At 38.7% G+C, this 25239-nt stretch overlaps 1 protein-coding gene across 17 annotated transcripts in view; it reads left to right on the top strand.

The window, feature by feature from the left end:
• Positions 1 to 25239, top strand: part of RYR3 (ryanodine receptor 3) — a 551551-nt gene that overhangs the window by 74888 nt on the left and 451424 nt on the right. For all 17 annotated transcript variants that reach the window (XM_054027214.1, XM_054027212.1, XM_054027213.1 and 14 more), the window contains exon 3: positions 18696 to 18815. In XM_054027214.1, coding sequence (XP_053883189.1) covers positions 18696 to 18815 — 120 coding nt within the window. The remainder of the gene's footprint in view (positions 1 to 18695; positions 18816 to 25239) is intronic.

Raw genomic sequence — 25239 nt, 5'->3', positions numbered from 1 at the left:
GAGTGCTTTGTTGATACATATTCAACCTATGTTGTTCTCTTCCTAACCTCCTGCTGGACAAACACATTTCCTGCTCCCTGGTTCTGTCTTCACTTGTCCATAGCCAAATATAAAACCTCAGCCTTTCTGGTTACTTCCCCAGCTCTTTTCCCTTTAGAGTTGTGTGGTTTCCCAGGAACCTTTTCTGCAGTCTCTCTCTAAACTTTCAGGCCACCCCTCGAAGGCTTACCAGGCTGCTTCTCTTGGGAGTCCAGCCCCACTACTCGTCCCAGCTATCGCCAGCAGCAGCACTCCCTGGCTGCTGTTCCTGACTCCTGCTCTCTGACTGATTGCTCTCTGAGTGCTCAACTCTGTTTATATGGTCCTCCTTAAATTCCTCCCCCAGCTGGTGTCAGTTATTGTAATTAAACCTCCCTAACATCTTTAGCTGGGGTCACTAATTATCACTGGGTTGCCAGGTCACAGGAAGGCTGAACCCAGCTAGTCTTAAAGGGCCAGCTGGCCTGTGACTGTATGTAAACAGTCATAACATTACTATAGATATCTCCATGTTCTTCATAAGTGTATATCACTAGAATCTACTAATATACAAAATTAAATTTATTAATTAGTCAAGAGTTAGCAAAGCACAAAATTAATTTCACACATTAATTTTGCTTCTACCATATCACATTAGAAACAGGATTAAGGCAGGCCTTATGAGAAATTGAGTAGAAATCTTATGTCTCCAAACATTGTCTGTGGTAAAACATGGAATTAATCTGTTTATCTAATACTGATTTGTAACTTTTATATCCCAAAACCTTATTTCAATCATAGATTTTGAAAACAATTTTTCTTAACTATTGTGCAGGCCATATTAAAGCCCACTGGAGGGGGATCCTGGGTGAAAATCTCCATGAGAAATCCCTCACAGAGATTCCCCTCAGTGTCATTAGAGTACTGATGGGAGAATAGTTCCCAGAAAAGAATTCATGACCAGGCACCAAACCTGACAGACCACAGGAAGCATTATGTCCCCTGCAGCAGTTCAGGCCCCAGCCTCCTGGTAGCTGGTAGGTCGGCTTCTCCCCAGCTATTCCCACTACTTGCAATGGCACCTTGGGGATCTTTGCAGGTAAGATCTGCAAATGCGAAGGGTGATGAAGTCTCAACCCTGGCTATACCCCAGCCCAGAGTTACTTTCTGTCCCTGCCTCCCTAAGCAGCCATTCCAGATATGTGGAGGGTACTGCCTTGTCAAGGTCAGGTAGTAGTGGAGGGACTATACCGTGGAGGCAGCTGAATCCCCCTTTCACGTGGAACAGGAATCTTCTACACTTGGATCATGAGGGAGTGTGATCTAGTCCAACATTAGTAATTAATACCACTGTATATATAAAAAAACCTGACAATTTTAAAAATCAAAGGTACTTTTTAGATGTTCTTTGCAAATTGCTCAGCTTGAGCAATTGGTCAGTTTAATTTCAGATTCTCAGGCCCTTGCACAGTATTGCAAAGGTTGCATGGGAATGCGTTTTTTGTTAATTTTTTAAACATGCTTTAATTTCAAGATTTACATCAATAAAATTATTGAAAAAATTGATGAACATGGCCTATGAATGTTCAAGGCAGTAGCATACAATAAAACAAATACAAGCTGGTTGTCAAGCTCTCAAAAATAAGAAGTATTGACTAAAAAGCTAATATTACTAAAGAATTTCATTTCTGCACATGAATTTTACATATGATAACTAATTCTAAACTCTATTTTTCTTATAGTGGTCAAAGTCCAATTAAATGATACCACGTTATTTAACAAGACAGCCTACAGAATTAAATCACTACAGATGTAGTAATAATAATAATAAAAAATCCCGGTAACATTTCTTCTGGTCTAAAGGTGTCTTAAAACTTTGCTTTTTCAAAACCTTATTTTTAGGGCAAATTGGACCCCACAGTTCTCCCCCCCCCCCCTTAAAAAAATTATTGTGAGGGGCTTACGTTTTTAGAATGACAAGAACAAATCAACCATATCTGTTGAGAGACAGCATGGTAATGGAAGTGAAGTAAATTACAGACTTTTTTTCTTGCAACAGTATTGCTAAGTTTTATAATTTTATATTATTTTTAAAGCAGAAATTAATAAACTATGACTACTCCCGTTCGCTGAACTGGAATACACATTGGCTGTCTTGAGTCATCCTTGTCCTATTTCCTCCTTTAGTGTTGCAAATCCAAGGATGTATGGGTCACAGAATTTTGTATATGATGTTAGCCTAATGCCAGAAGGTGTGAAATTGGTCTACAACTAAGTCATTTATCACCTGCAGAGAGAGAGAAATGGTATGTCACATTGAGTGAAAAAATACTCTGACTAGTTAGTTTGATTCTGTCCCTCTCTCTATTTTCTATATTATTTTAAGGCCATGCAGAGCTGCTGCCTACACAACATTGCACCTTTTGCATACAGGTTTTATTACAGCTGGTATATCAATTATTCACAATGAATGAAGGTGGAGGGATAGCTCAGTGGTTTGAGCATTGGCCTGCTAAACCCAGGGTTGTGAGTTCAGTCCTTGAGGGGGCCACTTAGGGATCTGGGGCAAAAATCAGTACTTGGTCCTGCTAGTGAAGGCAGGGGGCTGGACTCGATGACCTTTCAGAGTCCCTTCCAGTTCTATGAGATGGGAGTATATCTCCATATATTTATTTATGTGTAATTGTCTATATCTTCCTTATTCATAGACCAGTTAGCATTCTCATTCTTTGAGAAAACACTCTCCATATGCTTTTATGTGCTTCGTATGCTTATTCATTGTCATTTAACATTTACTTAATAGTCTTTAACATATCCACAAGAAATTTTCAAAAAGACATCAAATACCTGATTCTGACCATACACGGGATTTATGCCAGTTGTTCAAACATTGGCTTCAGTGGAACCACTCTTGTTTGCACCCATATATAAGAGATAAGAATCAGATCCCAAACCTTTATTGTCCAAGGCTCAGGGGTGTGAAAAATCCACATCCCAGGCAATGCAGTTATATTGACCTAACCCCCAGTGTAAATAGCGCTGTGTCGACAGGAGGGCTTCTCCTTTCGACATAGCTACCGTCTCTTAGGGAGGTGGAGTGCCCACACTGATGGGAGAAACTCTCCCATTGGCACAGTAGCATCTTCACTGAAGCACTGCAGCGGTGTAAGTATAGACCTGCCCAACATTTCAGTGCTAAGGATTAATAGCATTGGTTAGAGACAAACATATTTATTAACCATAATTATTGTATTGAATGTATATGCCCTTTATTGTAAGTCAAATGTGCCAGACAAAGAGCAAAAAGCATGCCCTGCAGATCTTGAAATCTAAAGTTATGATTGGAAACGATAAAGTCTGGGGAAGACTGCAGAAGGATTAGTTGCATCTAACTACATCAGAATTACATTCTCAACAAACTCCGCCTCCCCAAAATTCCTACAGAGGATTAGCACAGGTTAGTCCTACATGGGTGTATTTCACTTAGAATATTGGTCATGAACTTTTTCCTCGTTTGGAAATGTGTATCTCTTTTAGTGTATTCTCCCCATGGTTATCTTTATTTTCCTCCCCGTCCGTCTACAAAACCTAACCTACAATTAAAAGGTAGGCAAAGCGGAAAGTGCTGTCTTCTGAAGATGATAGATCCTATGGCATGGATGTGAATTTTACATATCCTCTCTAGAATGTTGGATGTTGTGCTGAGTGGGGAATTCCTGGCATTTGAGAGAATTCACTACACTGGTCACTTGGTGATATTGTATTTATAAAGAATTGCCAAGCACTTATACAAACACGAGGAAAGAAGTGCAGGGGTGAAAGTGACTTAGGGATAGTGGAAGAGATTCACAGGATGGCTTTCATGCTGGCAGAGTATATGCTCTTTCCCTTCCATCATTGGAGAAAAAATAGCCAGATAAATGAGAGAGAGAGAGCTGTAGATGTTTTTGAATGAGAGGTGCATGGGACCATAACTGAATATCAAATAATTAATTTTATCATTGCATCTGTAATATAACCTTATGCCCACTAATAGACCGATTCAGTAAATCACCACGGAGACTCAATTATCTTATTATGTTCATAGAAAGTCTTTCCTAGATCTGGGTTGAATCATATTGGGAGAACTGACCTTGAGAAGTTTCCCTGAAATAAGAGGACTTCATTCACTAAGGCTCTCAAGGTACATCTACACAGCCCACAGCAGCTAGCCTGCCAGTCTGGGTTGACAGACTGGGGCTTGCACTACCATGCTAAAAATAGCTGTGTAGCTATTGCAGTTCAGGTTGGAGTTTGGGCTCTGAAGCCTAGGAAGGAGAATGGGTTTCAGAGTTGAGCTCCAGCCTGAGCTGCTACTTCAAAGCAAAAAGAACAGGAGTACTTGTGGCACCTTAGAGACTAACAAATTTATTTGAGCATAAGCTTTCGTGGGCTACAGCCCATTTCTTCGGATGCATAGAATGGAACATATATCGAGGAGATATATATACACATACAGAGAGCATGAAAAGGTGGGAGTTGTCTTACCAACTCTGAGAGGCCAATTAAGTAAGAGAAAAAAAAACTTTTGAAATGATAATCAAGATAGCCCAGTACAGACAGTTTGATAAGAAGTGTGAGAATACTTACAAGGGGAGAGAGATTCAATGTTTGTAATGGCTCAGCCATTCCCAATCTCAAAGCAATGTCTTCACAGCTATTTTTAGAGTGCTAGCACAAACCTCACAAATCTGTCAGTCTGGGCTGGGAGGCACACAGTGGCGCTCTGTATGGATGTACTCTCAAGCTGATGCCTTTCCTCAGCATTAAATCTACACAGTATTTTTAAAGATGATGTTAATGTTTATATGCAAAATGTTGCAATATATAAATTGGTACAATTTGCATAATATGACATAAATTGGGCTGTGCAAAATCTATCATCTGTGTTCTTGATAACAGTTCTGCCCTGTATACTGAGCAGTTTATAAATTTGTCTGAGGAGTGGTTTTAGGACTTGCTTGCACATGAAAGTTAATCTGGAATAAAGTGAATTGTAAATTTAAAGTAGATTGACTATTCCTGATTAACTCCCTGTATGGATGCTCTGGTTCTAGAATAAGAGTACTTTATTCTGAATTATCTTAATCCACTTCCAAAATGGATTGAAATAATCCAGAATATGGCACTCTTATTCCAGAAGAAGAGCATTCACAGCTAGGTCTACACTACCCGCCTGAATCGGCGGGTAGAAATCGACCTCTCGGGGATCGATTTATCGCGTCCCGGGATGCGACAATCGATCCCCGAATCGGCGCTCTTACTCCAGCAGCGGAGGTGGGAGTAAGCGCCGCCGACAGAAAGCCGCAGAAGTCGATTTTGCCGCCGTCCTCACAGCGGGGTAAGTCGGCTGCGATACGTCGAATTCAGCTACGCTATTCACGTAGCTGAATTTGCGTATCTTAAATCGACTCCCCCCTGTAGTGTAGATGTACCCTGAGTTAATCAGAAATAGCTATTCCAGAATAACTCCCTTTGTAGATAAACTCTTACTAAACTCAGTGAAAGTTGTCTTTTGCAATGCTTCATAATGGGTGTTTTACTTGAATCTAAAGCAAACAGTACAAAAAGGTTTGTTTGTGTTGTGTTCTGGGGTTTTAGTTTTTTGATAAGTTTTCCATTTATTTTTAAATGAAAGTTGTATAAAGGAGAAATATTTGATTTTGTTACCTTTTACCGAGAATATTATGCTGAAGTGATAATCCCATGATGTTTGTTTTGTACAATTAATCAGTCTGAAGTGAATTTGATTGCAGTTTTGTAAGCATCTTGAGTTATTAAAATTTTTGGAGAAAAACTAATTGTGAAATTCAATAGTAGGTTTTTTTAAGGATGTTCACTGTAATTCACTGGTTTGTAATGTGGTCAGTCTCAAATGTGAGCACCCAGAGAATATCGTCCACAAAACATAAACTTCTAATGACAGTAATTATCATCTGATCTGAGTACAAGTGGTTCATTAGTCAAATCATTCACAAGAGGTGTATATCTTCTTCGCATATACACCGCTACCCCTATATAACACGACCCGATATAACGCGGTAAAGCAGTGCTCCGGGGGTGGGGTGGGGCTGCGCACTCCAGTGGATCAAAGCAAGTTCTATATAATGCGGTTTCACCTATAACGCGGTAAGATTTTTTGGCTCCCGAGGACAGCGTTATATCGAGGTAGAGGTGTACTAGATTTTTTTAAAATATATTTTATCTTTTTCAACACCATTCATGGCTGAGGCTCAAAAATACAGAGAGCACTTTATTACTATATATAATATTGCATTAAAAATATAATTAGAGATGACTGGAAAATGCTGATTTGTTAAACCTGAAATGTGTCAGGGAAACATCTTGGGTTTGAACATTTGTCAAATCACAGGCGGGTTTCTATTCAAAACCTGCGTGGTTTCCTGTTGGATTGCTGGGGACCCGAGGATTTCGAGGGTACATGGCACTGGGACAGTTCTCCCATACTGATGGCTCTGGGGCTAGGGACCCCAGGCTTACAGGTCTGCAGCTGTGGAGCAACTGCCATGCAGACTATTCGAGGGCCAGGTATTCCAGGGCCTCTAGACTCCGAGGCTAGTACTGGCAGCAGCTGACAGCAACTGACATGATTCTTGTCCGTTTCACTACTTGTTACTAGCCATGGTGAAATAGACAAGAATTATGTCAAATTTCAGTCACCAGTTGCTGGGGTCCTGGGGAGCATGTTCATTTTGGAAATACCACATGTCAGTGTTTCCTGAATGAAAGAAAATTTCACTGAATTTCTGATTAAGGGGAACAAAATCTTGAAAAATTTTGTTTCAGTCCAAATCAGAACAAAACCAACTTTGAAATGTCAAAATTTCCTGCAAACTTGGAATCCTGAGTTTCGGCCATCTCTATTATGTTAGTGCATGATGATGTAATTAAGAACTATTTTTTTCCACAGGACCCCATAGATATTTATTGTGACTGGGAACACTTTTTATGTATTTTGAGAATAAATCTGATTGTCCTTTGGAATGCTGTTCATTCTATAGAAATATAATGGTGCTCCAGATAATAGTTTCCAGATGTTGATCTTCACAAGCACATTTGAGCGAGTTGACTATGAAGACAAATCCAAAATACATAAAGGGAAATACTCTGTGAGGGGGAAGATGTGTAGAAACTGACAGTATACGGCTTGGATGGACTACAGCATAACAAGAGCGAGCACCCATGTCTTCATCTATAGTAACAGTAAAGCAAACCAAAGTGTGATATAAATCCTTTCGTCCTCGTACTACACTGGGAATATCTCTAACTTCTCTCGTACACCTTTCTTGTAAGGTGGCAGGATTGAACCCAAAGTGTTTGTTTAATCATATTTGAAAGTACTGAAAGGTAATTACAGCTTTGCATAAAAAGATTTGGCTTTCTAGGTTCTTTCTAAAATAAGCCAAAGTGAAGATTTAAAGATGGAATAATGCAAACAATATAAAAACAGAGGTTTACTACAGCAAATAGTGAAACCCAGATATTAAAAACTGGGAGATAGTTTGTTGCTCGGCAAAAATCCACAAAACTATGTTGTTTAATTTAGGTTAAGAATCCTATTTTTATTGTGTCAACATGTTGTATACTTTAAGACTAGATATGTGGCCTTTCTTTAAACTCTGTACTATAAATTTTAGTGTAACTAGTGAGGACTGCTGTTATGATCATTTATACTAAATGAAAAGACATTAAAATATATTTTGCCAATATGTATTTAGATACCAAAAATTAATACACAAAAACACTAGATGAGCATTGTTTTTTTTTAATTTATTTTGCATTTTGGAACTGTTGTCTTTTCCCCTGAAGTTAATATATATACGTATATGTTGTCTAACAGTATACTGCAAGTGACCTTGCACAAAGAGCTCAAAGTTTAAATTATGTTTCCTGTATTTTTATTAGTGACAGTTGAACCTCCAGGCATTTTTAACTCTCGTTTGGTCCTCTGTACAGCGGTTACTCTGCAGATGCAGGGGCAGGCAGGAAGTAAAAAGTGTTATACAAGTGCTAAATATTATCAGTGGCCTGTGCAAGATACCTGGGGAGTTGGGGTTTGGTGTATCTATTGGCTTAGTAAGCTTCTGAACCCCCTTGCTCTCTGGGATGCGAACTCAACCCCCACTCCCAAATGAATTACTAATGAGGAAATGGGCTGAAACGTTGATAGTTTTTTGCCTCTTCGGTGTTTAAAATTAAACAGAAAATATACACAATAAAATAATAATTAGAAATATAAAATGTGCCCTCTTTCTCAGCCCTAACTCTTCAGATCATGAAGTATTGCTGTCAAAGAGATTACGTTATTGTATTAGTACACTGTGACTCTCTATATATTCTATGTATATCTTGCACCAAGATCCACTCAACACAAGGAGGCTAGTTATTGCTGCTCCAACTTGTCTTTAAGGGGGCATTCTAACTTACAACAGCTGGCTATGGCTCCTAAAGGGATACTACTCCAGCTGTGACTTGGTGTAGCAGAGCAAAGGTCCATTTCACTACCAATGCTGGGTTGGAAATCGTGGTTGGCATAAAAGTTGGCTCCACCAGTATAACACCAGCTCAGAATTCCTTTCAACTGGCAAAATTATCAACTTGGCAGTTACTGAGAGACTCTGGCTCCTTTGTGCCACTCAGGCAACGAAGAGGCAGGAGCAAGGGCAGAGAATCTGGCCCACTGCTTCAGTTAGAGCTTCCTCAATATAAACAAGAGGGAACTGCTAACAAGGTGTTCTCTGCAAGGAATTTTGGAACTTGCTCCTTCCACGTTGGTCTGTCAGATCATCAATTTAACCTTCCAAGTAATTCACAATGTCCAGCTTTTTTCCTTCTTTGTGGAGGCTGTTGAGGTGGATGTGAATCGAGGTGGATATATATGTGGACAGTTCTTTATCAGTTTTATGTTGTAATTATAACTGGTGGAAGAGGTACCCAGGACCACTGGATGGACACCTATAGATAGCCTTAGAAAACTGAATTAATAAAAATAAATACATCTGAAACTGTGTTCTGCCTCTAATTTCTGAGACCTTTTCATAGAATATCAGGGCTGGAAGGGACCTCAGGAGGTCATCTAGTCCAACCCCCTGCTCAAAGCAGAACCAAATTCCCAACTAAATCATCCCAGCCAGGGCTTTGTCAAGCCGGGCCTTAAAAACCTCTAAGGAACGAGATTCCACCACCTCCCTAGGTAACCCATTCCAGTGTTTCACCACCCTCCTAGTGAAAAAGTTTTTCCTAATATCCAACCTAAACCTCTCCCACTGCAACTTGAAACCATTTCTCCTTGTTCTGTCATCTGGTACCACTGAGAACAGTCGATTTAAAGGGGCATTTTGATATCTTTGAATTTCATTGGGGGCATAAAAACAGTGAAATTAGTTGCTTGTTATGCAGTTATGTTACCTAAGTGTAACTATATATGTGGGAAATATATGACAATAATATCTTCTGAACTTTGCCCAAATAGATAATGCATTTTATTGCTAACATGACATTTTCCTTCTATGTTCCTATATCTGAGAGAAATGTCTGACATTCATGTAGAAAAATGACACAAGTCAACACTTATTTTCTTCTTTTTGTGAAAGAATTTAATGATGAGAAAGTAATGTAGAGTGAAGAAAGCAAAGCAGTATCAGGTGTTCCATTGTTAGGACCATCTGTTCTGATTTGTCTCCTGGTATATATTGTTACTTAGATTGCAGCATTATTTCTCTTTTAGTGAATAGATTGAAACAACAGTTACTTGCAGCTATATGAGAAAATAGGGACTTTCTAAATGCTGTGCTTTATATAGAAAGACTAAGTTGGTGCTTAATTCTGAGCTGACTCAATTATTTCAAGTGGAAAAGTATAAAAAAATAATGAAAGGTGTCTAAACTTTCTGTGGGCACAAGTATTTCATTACTAGATTTTTTTTTAATCTTTGGCTGAAATAACTAAATACATCCAGTAGGATTCCATTTATGTAAATTGAATGAGGGATGTGAAATTTCTTCAGACATGAGACAGCTTTTCTTGTAAGTGAAAAAGATGCCTGGAAAACCACAGCTATCTGAATGTAGATTAGAAGGTTTCTACTCTAATGAAATGAACATTCTTCATGGCTGGAGACAGATGAGGATGAGTAGGCTGTGACCACCAGAGAGAAGAGGATCAGGAGGAATTTCACACAGCTAGAAGATTCCATTCGATACCAGGTGCTCAACCTGGAAACAGTGGAAGATACCTTTCAAGATTTAGCTGATTCAAGGGAATGGAGAGATGTGCAGGACATACCTGTGGATGGCAGCTAGGCCCAACCTGTAAGAAAACCAAGCTTGCCCACAAAGAGTTCTCTAGTAATCCAAGGAAGACCAACTATCCTTGTTGGGGATTCAATACTCAGAAGAATCAAAAGAACATTCTACAAGGACAAGCAGACAACTTGGCAGGGTTCTGTCTTGCCAGATTGAAGATACGAGCTGTCACTCTAATATTGGATAGGCTTCTGAAGTCAATGGGCAGGGATTTATGATAGTTCTATTAATAATTAATAATACTGCATAGCGGGTTGTCTTGCAGAGAATAGATGATTTCAGGGAACTTGGAAGCATGAGAGCTTTCCTGTCCGCAAGTAAAGGAAGACAAGGCACAAGATTCTGGAAGTGGAGCATGAGCTAGGTAAGTGGTATAGGGTGGAAGGTTTTGGTTTTGTGGAACTTTGGTCCACCTTCTGTAAGGAGAAGAGGCTGTATAATTTGGATGGCTTCAACATCAGTAGAAGGGGAAACAGTCTCCTCAGGGACAGATTGATTGAGGTAGTTAAGAGTGAATTAAACTTGATAACAAAAGGGAGAATAAAAAAGAGGGATGATACGAGCACTTATTTAGCACAGGTTGGAACCTTTTGATCCACAGCAAAGATCACAGACTGTTTAGCTCACAGAGTGACTGATAGCAATACTAGGCTGTCATCCTCTACATGGACCAGCCATTAGAGGGGGATGAGGCAAACACTTTGCTAGTTGTTTTCACAGATATTTGCTGACAGCAGAGGAATGGTGAGACTTGGGAATCTTGGGTTGCATTCTGGGCTTCTAGAGGGAGTATTCTCTAGTGGATGCAGACCCTTCTGTCTCTGTTCCCCAGAAGTTCAACCTCTTTTGCCCTTGCCTCTTCTCATCAATCTCCTCATCCTAACCCCCTCCCCATCACCCATTGCCCAGCTCCTCATCCCAATTTTAACCTCCTTACCCAACCAGGTTCAGTCTACCCTTCTGAGCTCTTCATTCAAGTCCTAGTTTTCCCCCAGCTTCCAAGGCCCTCCACCCCCAATTCTGGTTCCCTCCTACCTCCCTTGCCCAGTCTCCTTGCTGTTGTAGGAAATATTTTCAAAGAGTTGCATAGCAGTTTTAGATATGACTCCCACAACAGTTAGTGTGAGTATGCTAACAAAATTCTACATAGTCCTTTGAAAAAACAGCTTATTTTTATTATAATTTTGTAGCTAAGATCCTTTTATTTCTCAACAAGCATCTACAATGGCAGTTCAATGATTTTTGGGTTTGTTCATCCTTATTTTTGAGAAAAAGTATTGAAGACATGGATTTGGGTTGGGGCACGTTGCATGTTGCAACCTGAAGTATCCAAGTAAATGTAGTGGTGTCTATCTTTTCCCACTAGTTCAAGCTAAACATGTACAACTGGTTGCGTTATTAAATACTGCCTCTGTACAGATTCAAATGTATTATATACCTTTAGACTGTGGTTCTCAATTCTGGGCTGTATGTACTGTACCACAAGAGAATGCCAAACCCTCAGATGGAGTATCCACAGCAACATAAATCAAGAGCATCATGTAGCAGTTTCATTTAGATCCTTAGTGTGCTGGAAAACTGGTGGATTGAGCAGAAGCAATGGTAGCTGCTGAACATGCATGTATTGATTCAGTATGATCACTGACTCACTGCTCAGCAACTCAGTCATCGTTCCATTAAAATTGATTTTTGTACATATTTTTGCCTGCGACTGCACACAGCAATCTCACTTCAAGGAAGGTGTGGTAGAAATATAACTATATATGAAAGAATAAATTGTTTTTGAAGGATATTAATGCAATATTTCCTGTATTTTTAGTGTTTATATTATTTAGGAATGGATAACAGCCACCGGTGCTGTAACTTGGAGGGGGAGAGACAGAGGGCCAGTGCCCTCCCACTCTTTAACAAAAGAAACATAAGCACAGAAATCATGTCTCCCGCAGATTTCCCCCCCACACCAGAATAATAGATTCTGCCAGGGAGGTGCTGCAATTACACTTTCGCCCACCAGGTGCTGCTGTGGTGCCAGACAAGAGGACAGCAGGCTCACTGCTAGAGCAGCCATCTACAAAGAGGGAGGGGACACTTTGGCATTGGACCCCTCCCCGACTTCTACAAATGTTCTGGCGCCCTTGCTGAAAGCAACCCTAACTCCATGTTGAAATGTTTTTGTGTCAGTGTTTCCTTTGTTGTTGTGTATGTTTTAGTGTAAGTAGAGAATTATTACTCCAGTGAGCACATGAACAGAACCTAAATGAGTTTGATTCTTTTTTATTAAGTAGATATTGTTAAATAGGAATGTTTAAATTGTTACTCAGGGAAGAGATTAGAGAATTCAGTATTTAAATACAAAAAATATATATATTCTTCCATCTAATGAGAAAATCAAGCTGAATTTTTGCTTCTTATAGTGACAGAAGAGAATAAGAGAATTTCCTGTAAGGAGACTTTTTAGATATAGTGCACCAATATTTTCTTTAAAAGCAGGGGATCTTAAACCGAAGAGTGCAACCACCATGCCCATCTCATGTTCCTAAAGTGGAAAGTAGTCATGACAGGGTCCCAGTATGGCTTTAAGGAAGTTGCATTATTAAAAAGGCTGAGAACCACTGCTCCAAATCATCTTTATTAGCATCACAAATAACCTGGACAGTATGGTGCACAGTTGGAGTTTACCCATCTATAAAGTGGACAGTACTGATGGGAAATGTACATTAGAATTTAGCTCTATGAGAATGATATCTTTTACTGAAGAAGAGAGAAATTGCAATGGCAATTTGTTTCCTGGTGCTATAACCAGTGTTCCTTCTAATTTCTCCCACACATCTGCGGAATGAATTTTGTTATGTACACCAGTATGGAGGCAATGTGTGACAGATCACCTCTATATTGGTGCACATATCAAAATTCATGTGGCAGGGATGAGAGGTTCAGAGTGTGAGAGGGGGTTCAGGGCTGGGGCAGAGGTTTGGGGTGTGTGTGGGGGGGTGAGGGCTTTGGCTGGGGGTGCGGGCTCTGGGGTGGGGCCAGGGATGAGGGGTTTGGGTGCAGGCTGCCCTGGGGCTATGACGGGACGAGAGGACTCCTCCCAGCTCTCTCTCTCTCTCCTTCCCCACGGCCGCAGCAGGTCCGGGCCGGGGCTGGGTTGTTGCTGGGGGAGGGTGTGCGTCTCTCCCGGCCATGGCACATCTGTGGCTGGGCTGGGTTGGGCCCAGGGATGTGGGGGAAAGGAATCTCTCCCAGATGCAGCCCTGAGCGCCTGCGTGGCGCTTAATAGGCTGCTGCGCAGTTGTGCAGCTTAGAGGCAACTTAGGCTATAACCCCATCCTGGGCAAATCATACTGACCCCAGATAGAGACCTGAGTAACAGTCTCTCTCTTACAATTTAGCAACATTTATATAGCTTGTCATGCCAGTCAAATATTGAAGCAAATTAAAGTGGAATGAAAAGTGTGTGCGCTGGGCTGGACAAGAAGATGCATTAAAAACTGAGGGGCAGAAGCAAAGAGGAGGTGAGCCCCTGCAAGTAAAAGATTGGACAGCCAGATGTGATGTGTGAGGAATAGACTTAGGGACGAAAGGGAGAGTCGTCATTGCTTGTGGCTGGGACCTACTTTGACATCTTGTCCTGGGCCCAATAAATCCTGGCTCAGGCCGTAGATAATGGTGTTTTATATTGACTTCTGTTGTCTCCAGGCCAAATAACCAATTCATGCCCTTATCTATGGCGACTTTAGTTGGATAACACTAACCACACACAAAAATAAAATAGGAGCAATCAAGTTGGCGCAGAGAGTCCTTGTTTACAAGCTACAGTGCAGCATGTTTCATTCTTTTGTTCAGTCTGTAATTTGAGCTGTACCTGACTGACATGTCTTTTAGAATTCTGTCAGTCCAGAATGTCCCAGACCATAAAGGTGTAGTAACCACACACACAGTTGCTTTACTTCTTAAAGCTCTATATACTTCAGCTTCATCAAAGAAAAAAGTATTCTCTCATCCATAGTAAAATCCATTCATTGTCAAGTTCAAGTGCTGTGCTATAAGTGAAAAAGGGTATGGTGAAAAATGTAAAAATAATTCATGGTGTCAATATTTAATGCAGCACGTAACCTATGCTGGTGACATTATCAATAGCTACACTTTAGAAGTTTGAGGTTGCTAAATTATATTGTTAACTACAGGAACCCAATGAAACAATATAAAACCTGTGAAAATTTCCTGAAATAAGTTAATATTACTTTCACTTTTCCACCGTGTTGAACGGAATTGCATAACTTTCACAAACTAAATTTTGCTGCCCCCCCCCCCTTTTTTTTTTTAAAAGGAAGGAGTGTGAGTTTGGGAAGGTAATAGTTCATTTTTTCTAATATCAGTGGGAATAAATCCATACTTTAACTGCATCACACAATCTTAACTATGGAGTTTTGTAATTAATGCCTCTGTTATGCATATGTATTGTATTCTACTAATATGGTATATGTAGTATATTGATATAATCCACATACAAGCTAAATATACACAGCAGGTTGAATGCTTAAAAACAATAAAATAAATACAATTCTGGCTCTGTTTTATCAATAAGTTAAAAATTGTCCAGCGATAAACAGTTTGTGTCAAACTTCAATTTTATTCTAACCCTGGGTATTGGACATTTTAGTCTCTGTTAGCTTGATTTTGAGTCTCTCAAGGGCACATATGTTCAGGAGTATACTGAAGAAAAATGTTGAAAATATCTTTGTATTTTCATTTTATATCTCACTCTTTTTCTTTCTCAAACTTTTGGTAGAAATGTGTCTGCCTCTGTTATTGACCTGACACTCTTTGACTATTGAATAGTAGACTATTACACTGGATTGCTTTTTTTTTTTTTTTTTTTTTTAAACTGAAGAAGGCAGCAACCGTCTCTGTACTGAAGAATTTGAAGGATATAGGGAAGAATACATTATGGAGGAAATTATAGGAGAGGGTTGTGGCAAAAAGAAAGATTAATATGGCCTTAAATATGCTCCTGTCTCCCAGTGGGCAATACAATATGTTCTATGGAAAAAAAAACTTGGAAATAAAAATTGCTGAACTTGCATTCTGTATCACTTAACAAGCTGTGTGGCTGGTGATCTACAAAACTAACTATAGGACTGTCATCAACTGCCAAATGGTCTGTCTTAAATATAGTAGCCAGCCATGTAGTTTAGTTAGAGATGTCCATAGAAACTATCTGAAAAGAATAGTAACAAGGCAGAGAGTAGCCATCTGGTAAAAAGATGAAAGCATGCTCTGCTTTTGTATTCCCAATGTAATGGTGACTTCCTTTTATTTCCAAGGTCAAAAACCTTTTGTCCCTCCCAGATTTAAAATCGCTTACTGTTTTGTAGTGTCATTATCTGTGTTACTACTTAGGTAATATAGCATTTTACCTGCATACAGTACTTGGAAAGAAGAAGCGATGTTGCCTTTGATCGTATCTGTGAAAGTGACCTGTTGCATAACATCTCCACATGCTGAAGTATCTGTCATGACCAGAATAACTTATACCAGTATAATACTGTAGCTAGGTGGGACACTGACTCATCTGATTTCTCTTATTTTATCCTTTTTTCTCCTGTAGGCATTTATTACATGGTATATTTTGATGGACTGTGAAATACCTGATAGCTAAAATATGTTACATTATTTGCCAGTAGGCGGGTGTATCCTAAAAGGGTTGAAAACCACAATTAAGCTATCTTAGCATGCTTATATCACCTTTCATCTAAGTTATGAAGTTCGTAAGGGTTTGCAGAACTTGGTCGTTATTTATAAAGTGTTCTTTTCTGAATGTGATGTACAATAATTCCTAAAATGTTTAAAAAAACTAAAACATAATAGGATAATTAGGTAATAAAATTGCCCACATAAAGCTAAATTTGAAGAAAATAAAACTGGTTTTCCTCCTTTTCTGGTATATTGTTTATCTTGGAGATTTGTACTGTGAGGAGTGAACCTTTGTGGGCCCTGTGTTTTGAAGGTTTAAAAGCTTCCTTTTAGATATAAAATGTCTCTTTGATCATTAGTAATGCTCAAAGATTTTTAAATTAAGTGAGGCATTAAAGTGTCTTCAAATTGTGCAGCTAGGGAATCCAAGATGGTAGCTGTAGTGTACTGGTAAATAGGGCAAAATAATTTTTTAGTTCTTTTCTAAATAACTACAAGTAATAATCACTCCAGAATGGGCGTGATACCATAACCAGGGAACTTCTAATGCAGTGGAAGAACTCAGGTATTGGCTAAGTACCTTGTTTGGTGTACACCATCCACATTTTAGATAACCGTTGCCCCTTTTCACTGCCTCACAAGTTGATTTATAGCTGTAGTTTGGTGGAGCAACAATGATATCACAAAAATAGTTTGAGTGTATAATGGTGAATATCTCCAATCCCTCCTCCTTAAAGCTACCACTTTATTTTCCTTTACAAAGATGTCATTTGTAATATAAATTATGTATCTTAGCTACTTCTATGGCCCTCATTACCATAATATCTCACAATCTTTAATGTATTTAAACTCAAAACACCCCTGCGAGGAAGGAAAGTGCTGTTATTCCCATTTTACATACAGGAAACTGAGGCACAGAGACATTGTAATTTGCCTAGGGTCACACAGGCAGTCTCTGACAGAGCAAGAATTGAGCCTAGGTGTCTCAGGTCCCAGGTTAGAATCATTCTAATTCTCTGTTGTACATAGCTGCCTGTGAGGTTTGCTGCTTGCCACCAGATAGAGGAATGATGTTTACTATATTTTTGGAGTTATGAAATATGCATTTGTTAGATTGAATGTGGGGGGGAAGGTGGTGGGGGTTTCTTCTTGTCACATGGCTTTGATTGAAGCATGTCAACAGTAATAGTCCAGGAAACCATAACATTTGATTAAAAGTGCCCATTGTGATTACATACCTTCATGTGGAAGGAAATACAGTTTTATTTTGCAACTGTGATTACTTTGGATCTGTCTTACAGTCACAGATGACATTTCTCTTACAGTCAATGGTTTAAGCAAGGACTGTAGATTGGGCCCCAAATGTAGCTAATGACTTGTGTGTGGCAGAGAACGCAACAGTGTACATTAGTAAAGGCAAACTCAGTTATATCCAGTATTTCCTGTTGACACCAAAGAAATGCTTTAGGAAGTTCTAACTTCATGTGCCTTTTATTTACCAAGTGATTTTCATGTTTTTCCCTTTCTACTCACTATGCATCTTGAGCTGCTAGAGAAGAAGTTTTTGAAGTCAACCTTAGTCAACCATTGCAATAGATATTGTCTATTCTAAGTATAGGGGAAAGTGTGTTATCTAAGCGATTGAAAACTGTTGGGGAAAGCTGGCTTTTTTAAAATTGTTGTCATAGAATATAATGTGGAAATATCCTAGAGAAAAAAATCTTGGCACGCTCTTGGCTGTTGCTTCAATACTGTTACCTTGCAATGTTGGTATTTCCGCGGGAGTATATGGAAAATTAATCTGGAAAAATCACCTGAACCTAGTATAAGGGGCTTCTTCCTCAACACACCCATGCAGTCGGAGCTGAAAAATTTAAGTATTATCTCAGACTTGCCTCCTTCTCTAGTGAACTTGGGACAAAGTTGTCTCTTAAATGCAAAGACATGTTGGCAAAGGACTCAGATTCTTTTCTTGTTAGCTCAGAGAAGTAAGCTTTAGCTTGGATGGAATTATCCCAGTCTACATAACTTATAATCAGGACAAATTCAAAGTTGTTCATTTTACCTACTGCTAGACAGAAACCTGCTTTTCTTGCTCTTCTGTTTTGCTCTGTTCACTTAAACTGTTAGCAAAGCACTCTTTATGTCCTATTCCAAATACAAATACTTATAGATGAGGAAATTAAAATTAAACAAAAATAAACTTCCAAAACAATTTGGCACCGTACAGTCATTATGTATTGCACTTTTGCCTAACCTGGTCCCTGATTAGGAAGTTGTTATATGATTAAAGCCCTCATGTTCTAATTGTGCATGTGAAAATATGGATGCATGACTGTCTTTAAATAGATGGACAAAGTGGGTGAGGTAATACTTAAAGAAGAACTCTGTAAAGCTTGAAAGCTTGTCTTTTTCACCAACAGAAGTTGGTCCAATCAAAGATATTATCTCACCCACCATGTCTCTCTCATATCCTGGGACTCTCACAGATACAATACCACTGCAAACTTTAAACAGTGCAAAATCCCAGACTTGTAATAATGTAGCTCATATATCATTGCTCCAAACCTTATAGGTATTTTATATTTTCTCACTAGTTCTTGTGTTTCTTAACAGGATGATGAAGTAGTACTTCAGTGTGTTGCCAACATTCAGAAAGAACAACGAAAGTTCTGCCTGGCAGCTGAGGGACTTGGGAATCGCCTGTGCTTTTTGGAACCAACTTCAGAAGCTAAAGTAAGAATTATTTCAATAAATGCTCTCAGCTGGGGTAATTGATGAATATTAATCTAGCAAATGGCTATAAATAAATTTAACTGTACACCCTTTAATATATAGTATATAAATATAAACTATAGAGGAAACATTTTTCTAGTTGACTGAGATTTGCTAAATTTGTATAGTGGCAAGTCAGACCTTTTGCTGCCAACTGCCTTTTTAATGGTAAAGGGATTTGCATGGCTGAAGCATCATCGTATAGTCAGGAGGCAAAATTTTGGGACGGTACAAGGCATGCTGTAGTTTTTTAGATGTTAGTCACCACTTTCAAATCTGTTACTGTAACTATACTGAAATTTATGATGTAGTTCGAAAATTCACCTTCCAGAATTGTTTACTAATCAAAGTTTAATAATGAACTTCTTCCTACTACGGCTTCTGTCTCTACTGTCCTAATATACTGGACTGGCACGGCCAGAAGCACCATCTCCTCTTATTTATTGCTGTTAAGTGCTGCTTCCTGTAAGGCTGGCTCAGCAGATCAGAAGCCCCGCGGACAATCACTGGCCCCTGGAAGAGAATTATACAGTAAGTGGGCTGTAGTCCACGAAAGCTTATGCTCTAATAAATTTGTTAGTCTCTAAGGTGCCACAAGTACTCCTGTTCTTCTTTATACAGTAACTGAAAGTGTTTTAAGTTGGTGGATGAAAAACAGACAACGGGGAAACAATATGAGGAAAGGCAAAAGAGACAGGCACATGGGAGAGCTAATGAGAAGAGTTTGGGGTGGGAGAAGAAGATATGGTGATAGAAAATAGGAAAGATGGATTAAACAGAAGGGAGTTAAAGGAAAGAAAAGATGATGTGGAGGAATACCTCTTATTGTCCTTTGCATCTTTTTGTCTTCCAATATGTTGCACGTTTCAACTCATTTCTCGTCTCTTCCTTCTTCCTATTTTCTTATCTTTTTGTTTTTAGAATTGTATCTGTCTGAATCTTCCCTAATGAAACTTTGTCAACCCAGAGATTATGAACATGTTAAGCACACAGTGGCTCAATATGAAAGGTCCTGGCCTCTAACCCCAAGGGGAAAAGTCACAATGTTGTTTCATTTGCATTTCTTTGCATCCCAACAGTTGAATCACAGTGTTTTTCCTCGTGTGTAGTATTACAGATCTGTAATAGTTTTCACAAATGCGTCAATTAAAACTGCTAGCCTGCTTTAATAATGGGCTTCTCTCAGAATTCCATGCTACTATGGAGTTTAAGTTGTGCCTGACTCTGCATAGGCTTTCTCTCCTATCATCATCATCATCATCTATTTTTGTATCTATTAATTGGCAATTCAAAATGCAGCATAATATGTCTAACAATAGTGACCCATTCAATCTTTGAGGACACCAATCAAGATTTGAGGACACCAATGTGTCAGTCACTCACCCTGGACTCAGGAAAAAGAATAGAATCTGTAACTGCACAGGACCCAGTGAAACTACAGCAGTTTTAGGGCCCTAGAAGACTGTAGTCTAAAATCTTTATGTGGTTGTTGGAGGAAAACCAAATAGAAAATAAGACCAACACCATTTGTGCAATGGCATCACCATTACACAGGATCAAAAATTCCTGTTGGTCTTGATGCTTTGCAGGGACACCATCTTTACAAAGAGATCCTAAAGATGATCCATTGATAGATGGAAATAAAAGAAGTTCCGTATATACTTTAACAGACCAGTGATAGCAATTACATTTTTAAACACATTCTTATTTTCTTTTTTTAAGAAAAGAAAATGGGTTGGTGTTTGTGAAACATGCTAGATCACTCTCAGTGGAAACTGAAATCCTCAGCCTTAGTCAACATTTTTTATACAGTATGTGCATTTTTAAAAAAGAAAGGGAAATTTTTATTTTATAGTCCTTATTTTCTAAATAATATATCAATGTCTAAAGTTTCTCATGCCATCCCCATATATCTGACCTGCTTTGAACAATTGCTGGTTACAAAGCAGTCCAGTTTTGTGGTGAACACTCAGGACTGGATGTCAGGAGTCTGAAATCAGGCCATTTACCTTTTTGTTTGTGTCATACAATCTGTAAAATGGGGATAATGGCCTCCCTACATAGGTTCCTCTCCAATTATATAGCTGAAAAAAATCCACTGACAGTTTCTTCTGTCATGAAGAGTGCTAGCAGATTTCAAGCACTATCTTCTATCTAAATGACCAAATAAACTTCTTTTAGTGTTGCACAATACAGCAGATGTAAGGGGTCTGCAGCCTTGGGACTTACCATACCTTCAACTGTCTGACTTTCAATACCGATTTATATCATACGCTTTTTATTACAACCTATAGACTCAAAGCCCACCCCACAGTGACTGCACAGAAGCTCATTTATTTTTTTCATTTCTTGTTTTGTGAAGCTTTTTTAAAAATAATACCTACTTGTTTCTTTTATATACCTGGTAGATTTAAGTCCATCTTTTGATTGTTAGTTGTGGATTTTATTTTAGGGGCAAAAATGTAATGAGAAATTGTTTACTGTTTAAAATCAGTTTAGCGCTATGGGCTGAAGAATTCTCAGATAGTTTCCATTGATTTCACTGGAGAGGATTTTTTTCCTAAAGCTTTACACTTTAAATAAATTTCTCGTAGAAGTGGAAACAAACCTCAGTCCATAAAAATAAATAACGATTACGCTGTATATTAGAAGCCTATCTAGCACCATCACTCAGACTGGCTTGAGCGTTCTAGGCTCTGCTCCTTTAAGGTGAGGAGGGAAAAGTTTCTCAGTCCCTGCTTTCCTTTACAAATTGCCTCCATTTTCTTTTTCCTTCCAACCTTCTTCTCTGCCTCATTCTTTAAGGACAAAATCCTGCCTCCCTCCCCCCCCCCCCCAACTCCCAAAATCAATATAAAAACTCCTATTGATTCCACGGGGCTGAAGTTTCACTCCATATCTTTGCTGTTTCCCAGACTTTTATGAAGGGGTGAGTTGAGGAGAAAGCAAAGTTGTTAGTGCTGGAGGCTTTTAGTTCAGTGTGTGTGTGTGTGTGTGTGTGTGTGTGTGTGTGTGTGTGTGTGTATGTATTAGAGTTGATTGGAAAACTGAATTTTCATGCTATAGAAAATTCCTACATTTCAAAATTTGATGAAAAGTCAATCTTGAAATGACCTTACCAGAACGTTTTCATAATGTAAAACTTTCATTCTGATAATGTGAAAACATAATCTAATACAAAATATTAAATACAATATTATGTAATAGTCAAAATGAAATGAAACACGGTGAGAAAGTCAGAATGAAATGAAACAAGAAAGTCAAAATAAAATACTGCATTTTGATTTTGAATAGTTTTTAAATGGTTCTGGCAAAAATGTCATTGAAATTGTCTTATTCCTGCTAAACATTTCAATTTTGATGAAACCATATTTTCTGATGGGAAAACTGTTCAATCAATTTTTGGACCAGTTTTAATATTTACACCAAAAATGCCTATTGAATTAAAATTCAATGATGTGTGTATCAATATATGTATAATGTTTTTAGATGCATGTAGAACATAGGATGAGAACATTTTAGAAATCCTAGAACCAGTGACACTGTGCTTAATGTGATAGTAACAGAATGAGTGAGGAAGCTTTCTGATCCACTGAAAAGTAATGGCCCATGGTCAAGGGTGGGGAACTAACTACAGTATGCCGTAAATTGCAGTTTTCCCTTCACCCGCAGGCCCCATCTTGACCATGGATTTTCATGGGTCCTCAAAGTCAGATTATTTTTTTCTTTTTAGTAATTCAGAAAGCTTCTCCCCCCCCCCCCCCCCCGTTTCTGCTGCAGAACTAAATAGTGTCCAGCCACAAGATCGGATGTCTTTCCATTCCTGTGCCACTGGAACAGAAAAATAAAATAAAATTGTACACTCATTCTTTATTCCCAGAATGAGGAGCATCAGCTTCATGGTTAAATTTACATCTACCTTGGATGCATCATGAGGAATACATATCTAAATAGCCTATAAGAGAAGGAGAGAGTGAGTCACAGCAAAACTTTCTTAGTAGCTTAATGACGAGAAAAGAAAATTCTCTAATCTCCTGGCCAGCAGCTGCTACAGTAATCCTTCTTATAAAATGCTGAGACAGAAAGACTGTACTATAGAATAGTCCTCCTGCTCAAGAGACATTAGAACTCAATAAGCACATCAGATGCTATATTCCTTTAGAAGTTATTCAAAACTCTTCCCGTTGCACTGTATTGATTCTCCAAGAGTGTATAATAATTGCAGTTAATTTTAACTTGTCACACTACTGTTAGTTTAGCAATACCTGGAGGTGTGCGCAGCCCCTGTTGTACTTCCTGAAGGTGTTTGTGAATAATTGTGAATGAACTGTATCTGGGCTTGCAGGTATTTCCTCTATTACCACTTCACCTCACTCAAAACATTTTTAGGACATCTGCATTTCAAACTGGTGGAAGTTCTGCATGTAAATATAATCCCTTACATGTTTTGACACTTAAAATTTAGAAAAAATAATTAACCAGAAGTGAAAATTTTCTGGAATGTTTATAGAAAACAACCAAAGCAGCAGAACTATTAGACAATATGAGCTAACTATATTATATCATTTCAGTGTAGCTGTTCTTTGCTTCTAAACTGATGTAAAGCTATAGTATTTCAGTGCAGAGAAGCCAACTGATTTAAGAAATAACACCTATTATAAAAAAACCTGCATTTGCAATGCATCAATGTCTCTTCTCCCTGTAGAAAAATGGATTGAATTCCTAGTAACAAATAAATTTAAACCTCAGCCTCAAGGGCAAAACACAATAATTTTCATATTTGTTAAAGGTAAACCCACTAAATCAATAATCTGCTGGGCACCAGCTTTGACTGTGGGTTAGCAGCTTGACTGGTAAACATAGCACACCTTCTACAAGATTCTCACTTTAGGCACAATGTCTGAAGTTTTATTATGCAGGGGACTGCTTGCATTGCATTCAAATCATAATCTAGAAGGAGTTGAGGAGGCTAGTTAACTATTTTTCTCTTCATGTGATCCACCACAGAATTTAGACGCAATACATTAGAAATAGTTGCATCTGCATAGGCCAAACTATATAGCTTCCAGCTTCCATTTATTCCTATTTCTGCCACAAGTTAAGACAGGAGGTCTGAGAAAGTAATTTTATGCAGGAGTCTCAGGAAGCCAGGTTCATGTGAAAAAGGAAGTTTAACATATGAACACAGACAGACAGGAAGAAATGAAAGAATAAAGGAGCATGAAGTGGTATAATGTGTCCGCTGAGGAGGAGAATAGTTACAGGACAGCTGTGACCCAAAGCTTCAATCTGTAATCATTGCATGCTTACCTGTTTAAAAAAAACAAAAAACAAAAACCAGTCCATTACTTTGGTGTGAATACACATAGCAAGATTCTGAGGGTTGGAGAATGTGATGTCTTAGAATGTAAGAATAATTTAAACCCTGTCCTTTCTGGACTGGTTTCTGTCTATTTCCAGCATAGTATTTTCTAGGCAGGTGAACTGAGATACAGTTGAATGTACTTTTCATTGAGCAAACCACCCTCACGCTCTCAGTCCCTAGCTGTTTTTCCAGCTGCACCTCCTGGTCTCATGACTTTGATTGTCCCAGGCCACATCCAGCTTCAGTCTGGCCTTGGTTCATACATTTGGAAGGAAAGCTGCAAATCAAATTAAACAATTATGATGATAAATGCAAAACTAAAACTTCAAAATTTTATAAATGAAACCGTTGTTCATAAATGTTTATAACATAGAAACGTGACCCTGAAATATTACAGCATCTTTGTAGTTATCCTCCCCTCAAGCTATTAATATTCCTTTTGCAACTCTGCTAGTATGCTGCTGCTACTCATATTAAGAATACCAATAACACATGATGATTTTTTATTTAGAGACAATTGTAGTCTTTCTGCTCATTATTTGTCTACGGCATATACTTTATATGCAAAACTGTACCATTTCCATGCTGTCCAATAGTTTGTTCCTAGCCTGAAAAATGTCCCATAGTGCACTTAGAAGTAGATACTACACATTTGTTGTACCTCAGCAATCCTCACAGTCCAGCTCCATGCTTGGACTAATAGATGCTATTTTTGTTAACCTTAGCAGTTTGTTTTCCCTGGGACAACTTTTTCATGAAACTATTACATGCATCACAAGTAACTGTTTATTTCTTTGTTGAAGATGTAGAGATGGGCACTGTGACAAAGTCAGGCTGGGCAGATGCAATAGAGTGGTCCTGTCCGGTTCTGGGAAGTGGGCAAGCGTGAGCCCATCCACAACTAATGGCTTCTCCCCGAGCCTATGGGGAGGAGCTACTGAGCCTGGGACTCAAACAGATGCGGGCAACAACAAAGCTAAAGAGAGAGAGAGGGAGGAGACACAAGCTGCTGTAAGGCTA

The sequence above is a fragment of the Malaclemys terrapin genome, chromosome 4 (genome assembly GCF_027887155.1).
Source record: "Malaclemys terrapin pileata isolate rMalTer1 chromosome 4, rMalTer1.hap1, whole genome shotgun sequence".
Lineage (NCBI taxonomy): Eukaryota > Metazoa > Chordata > Testudines > Emydidae > Malaclemys > Malaclemys terrapin.
This window is presented reverse-complemented; position numbering and strand designations above follow the sequence as displayed.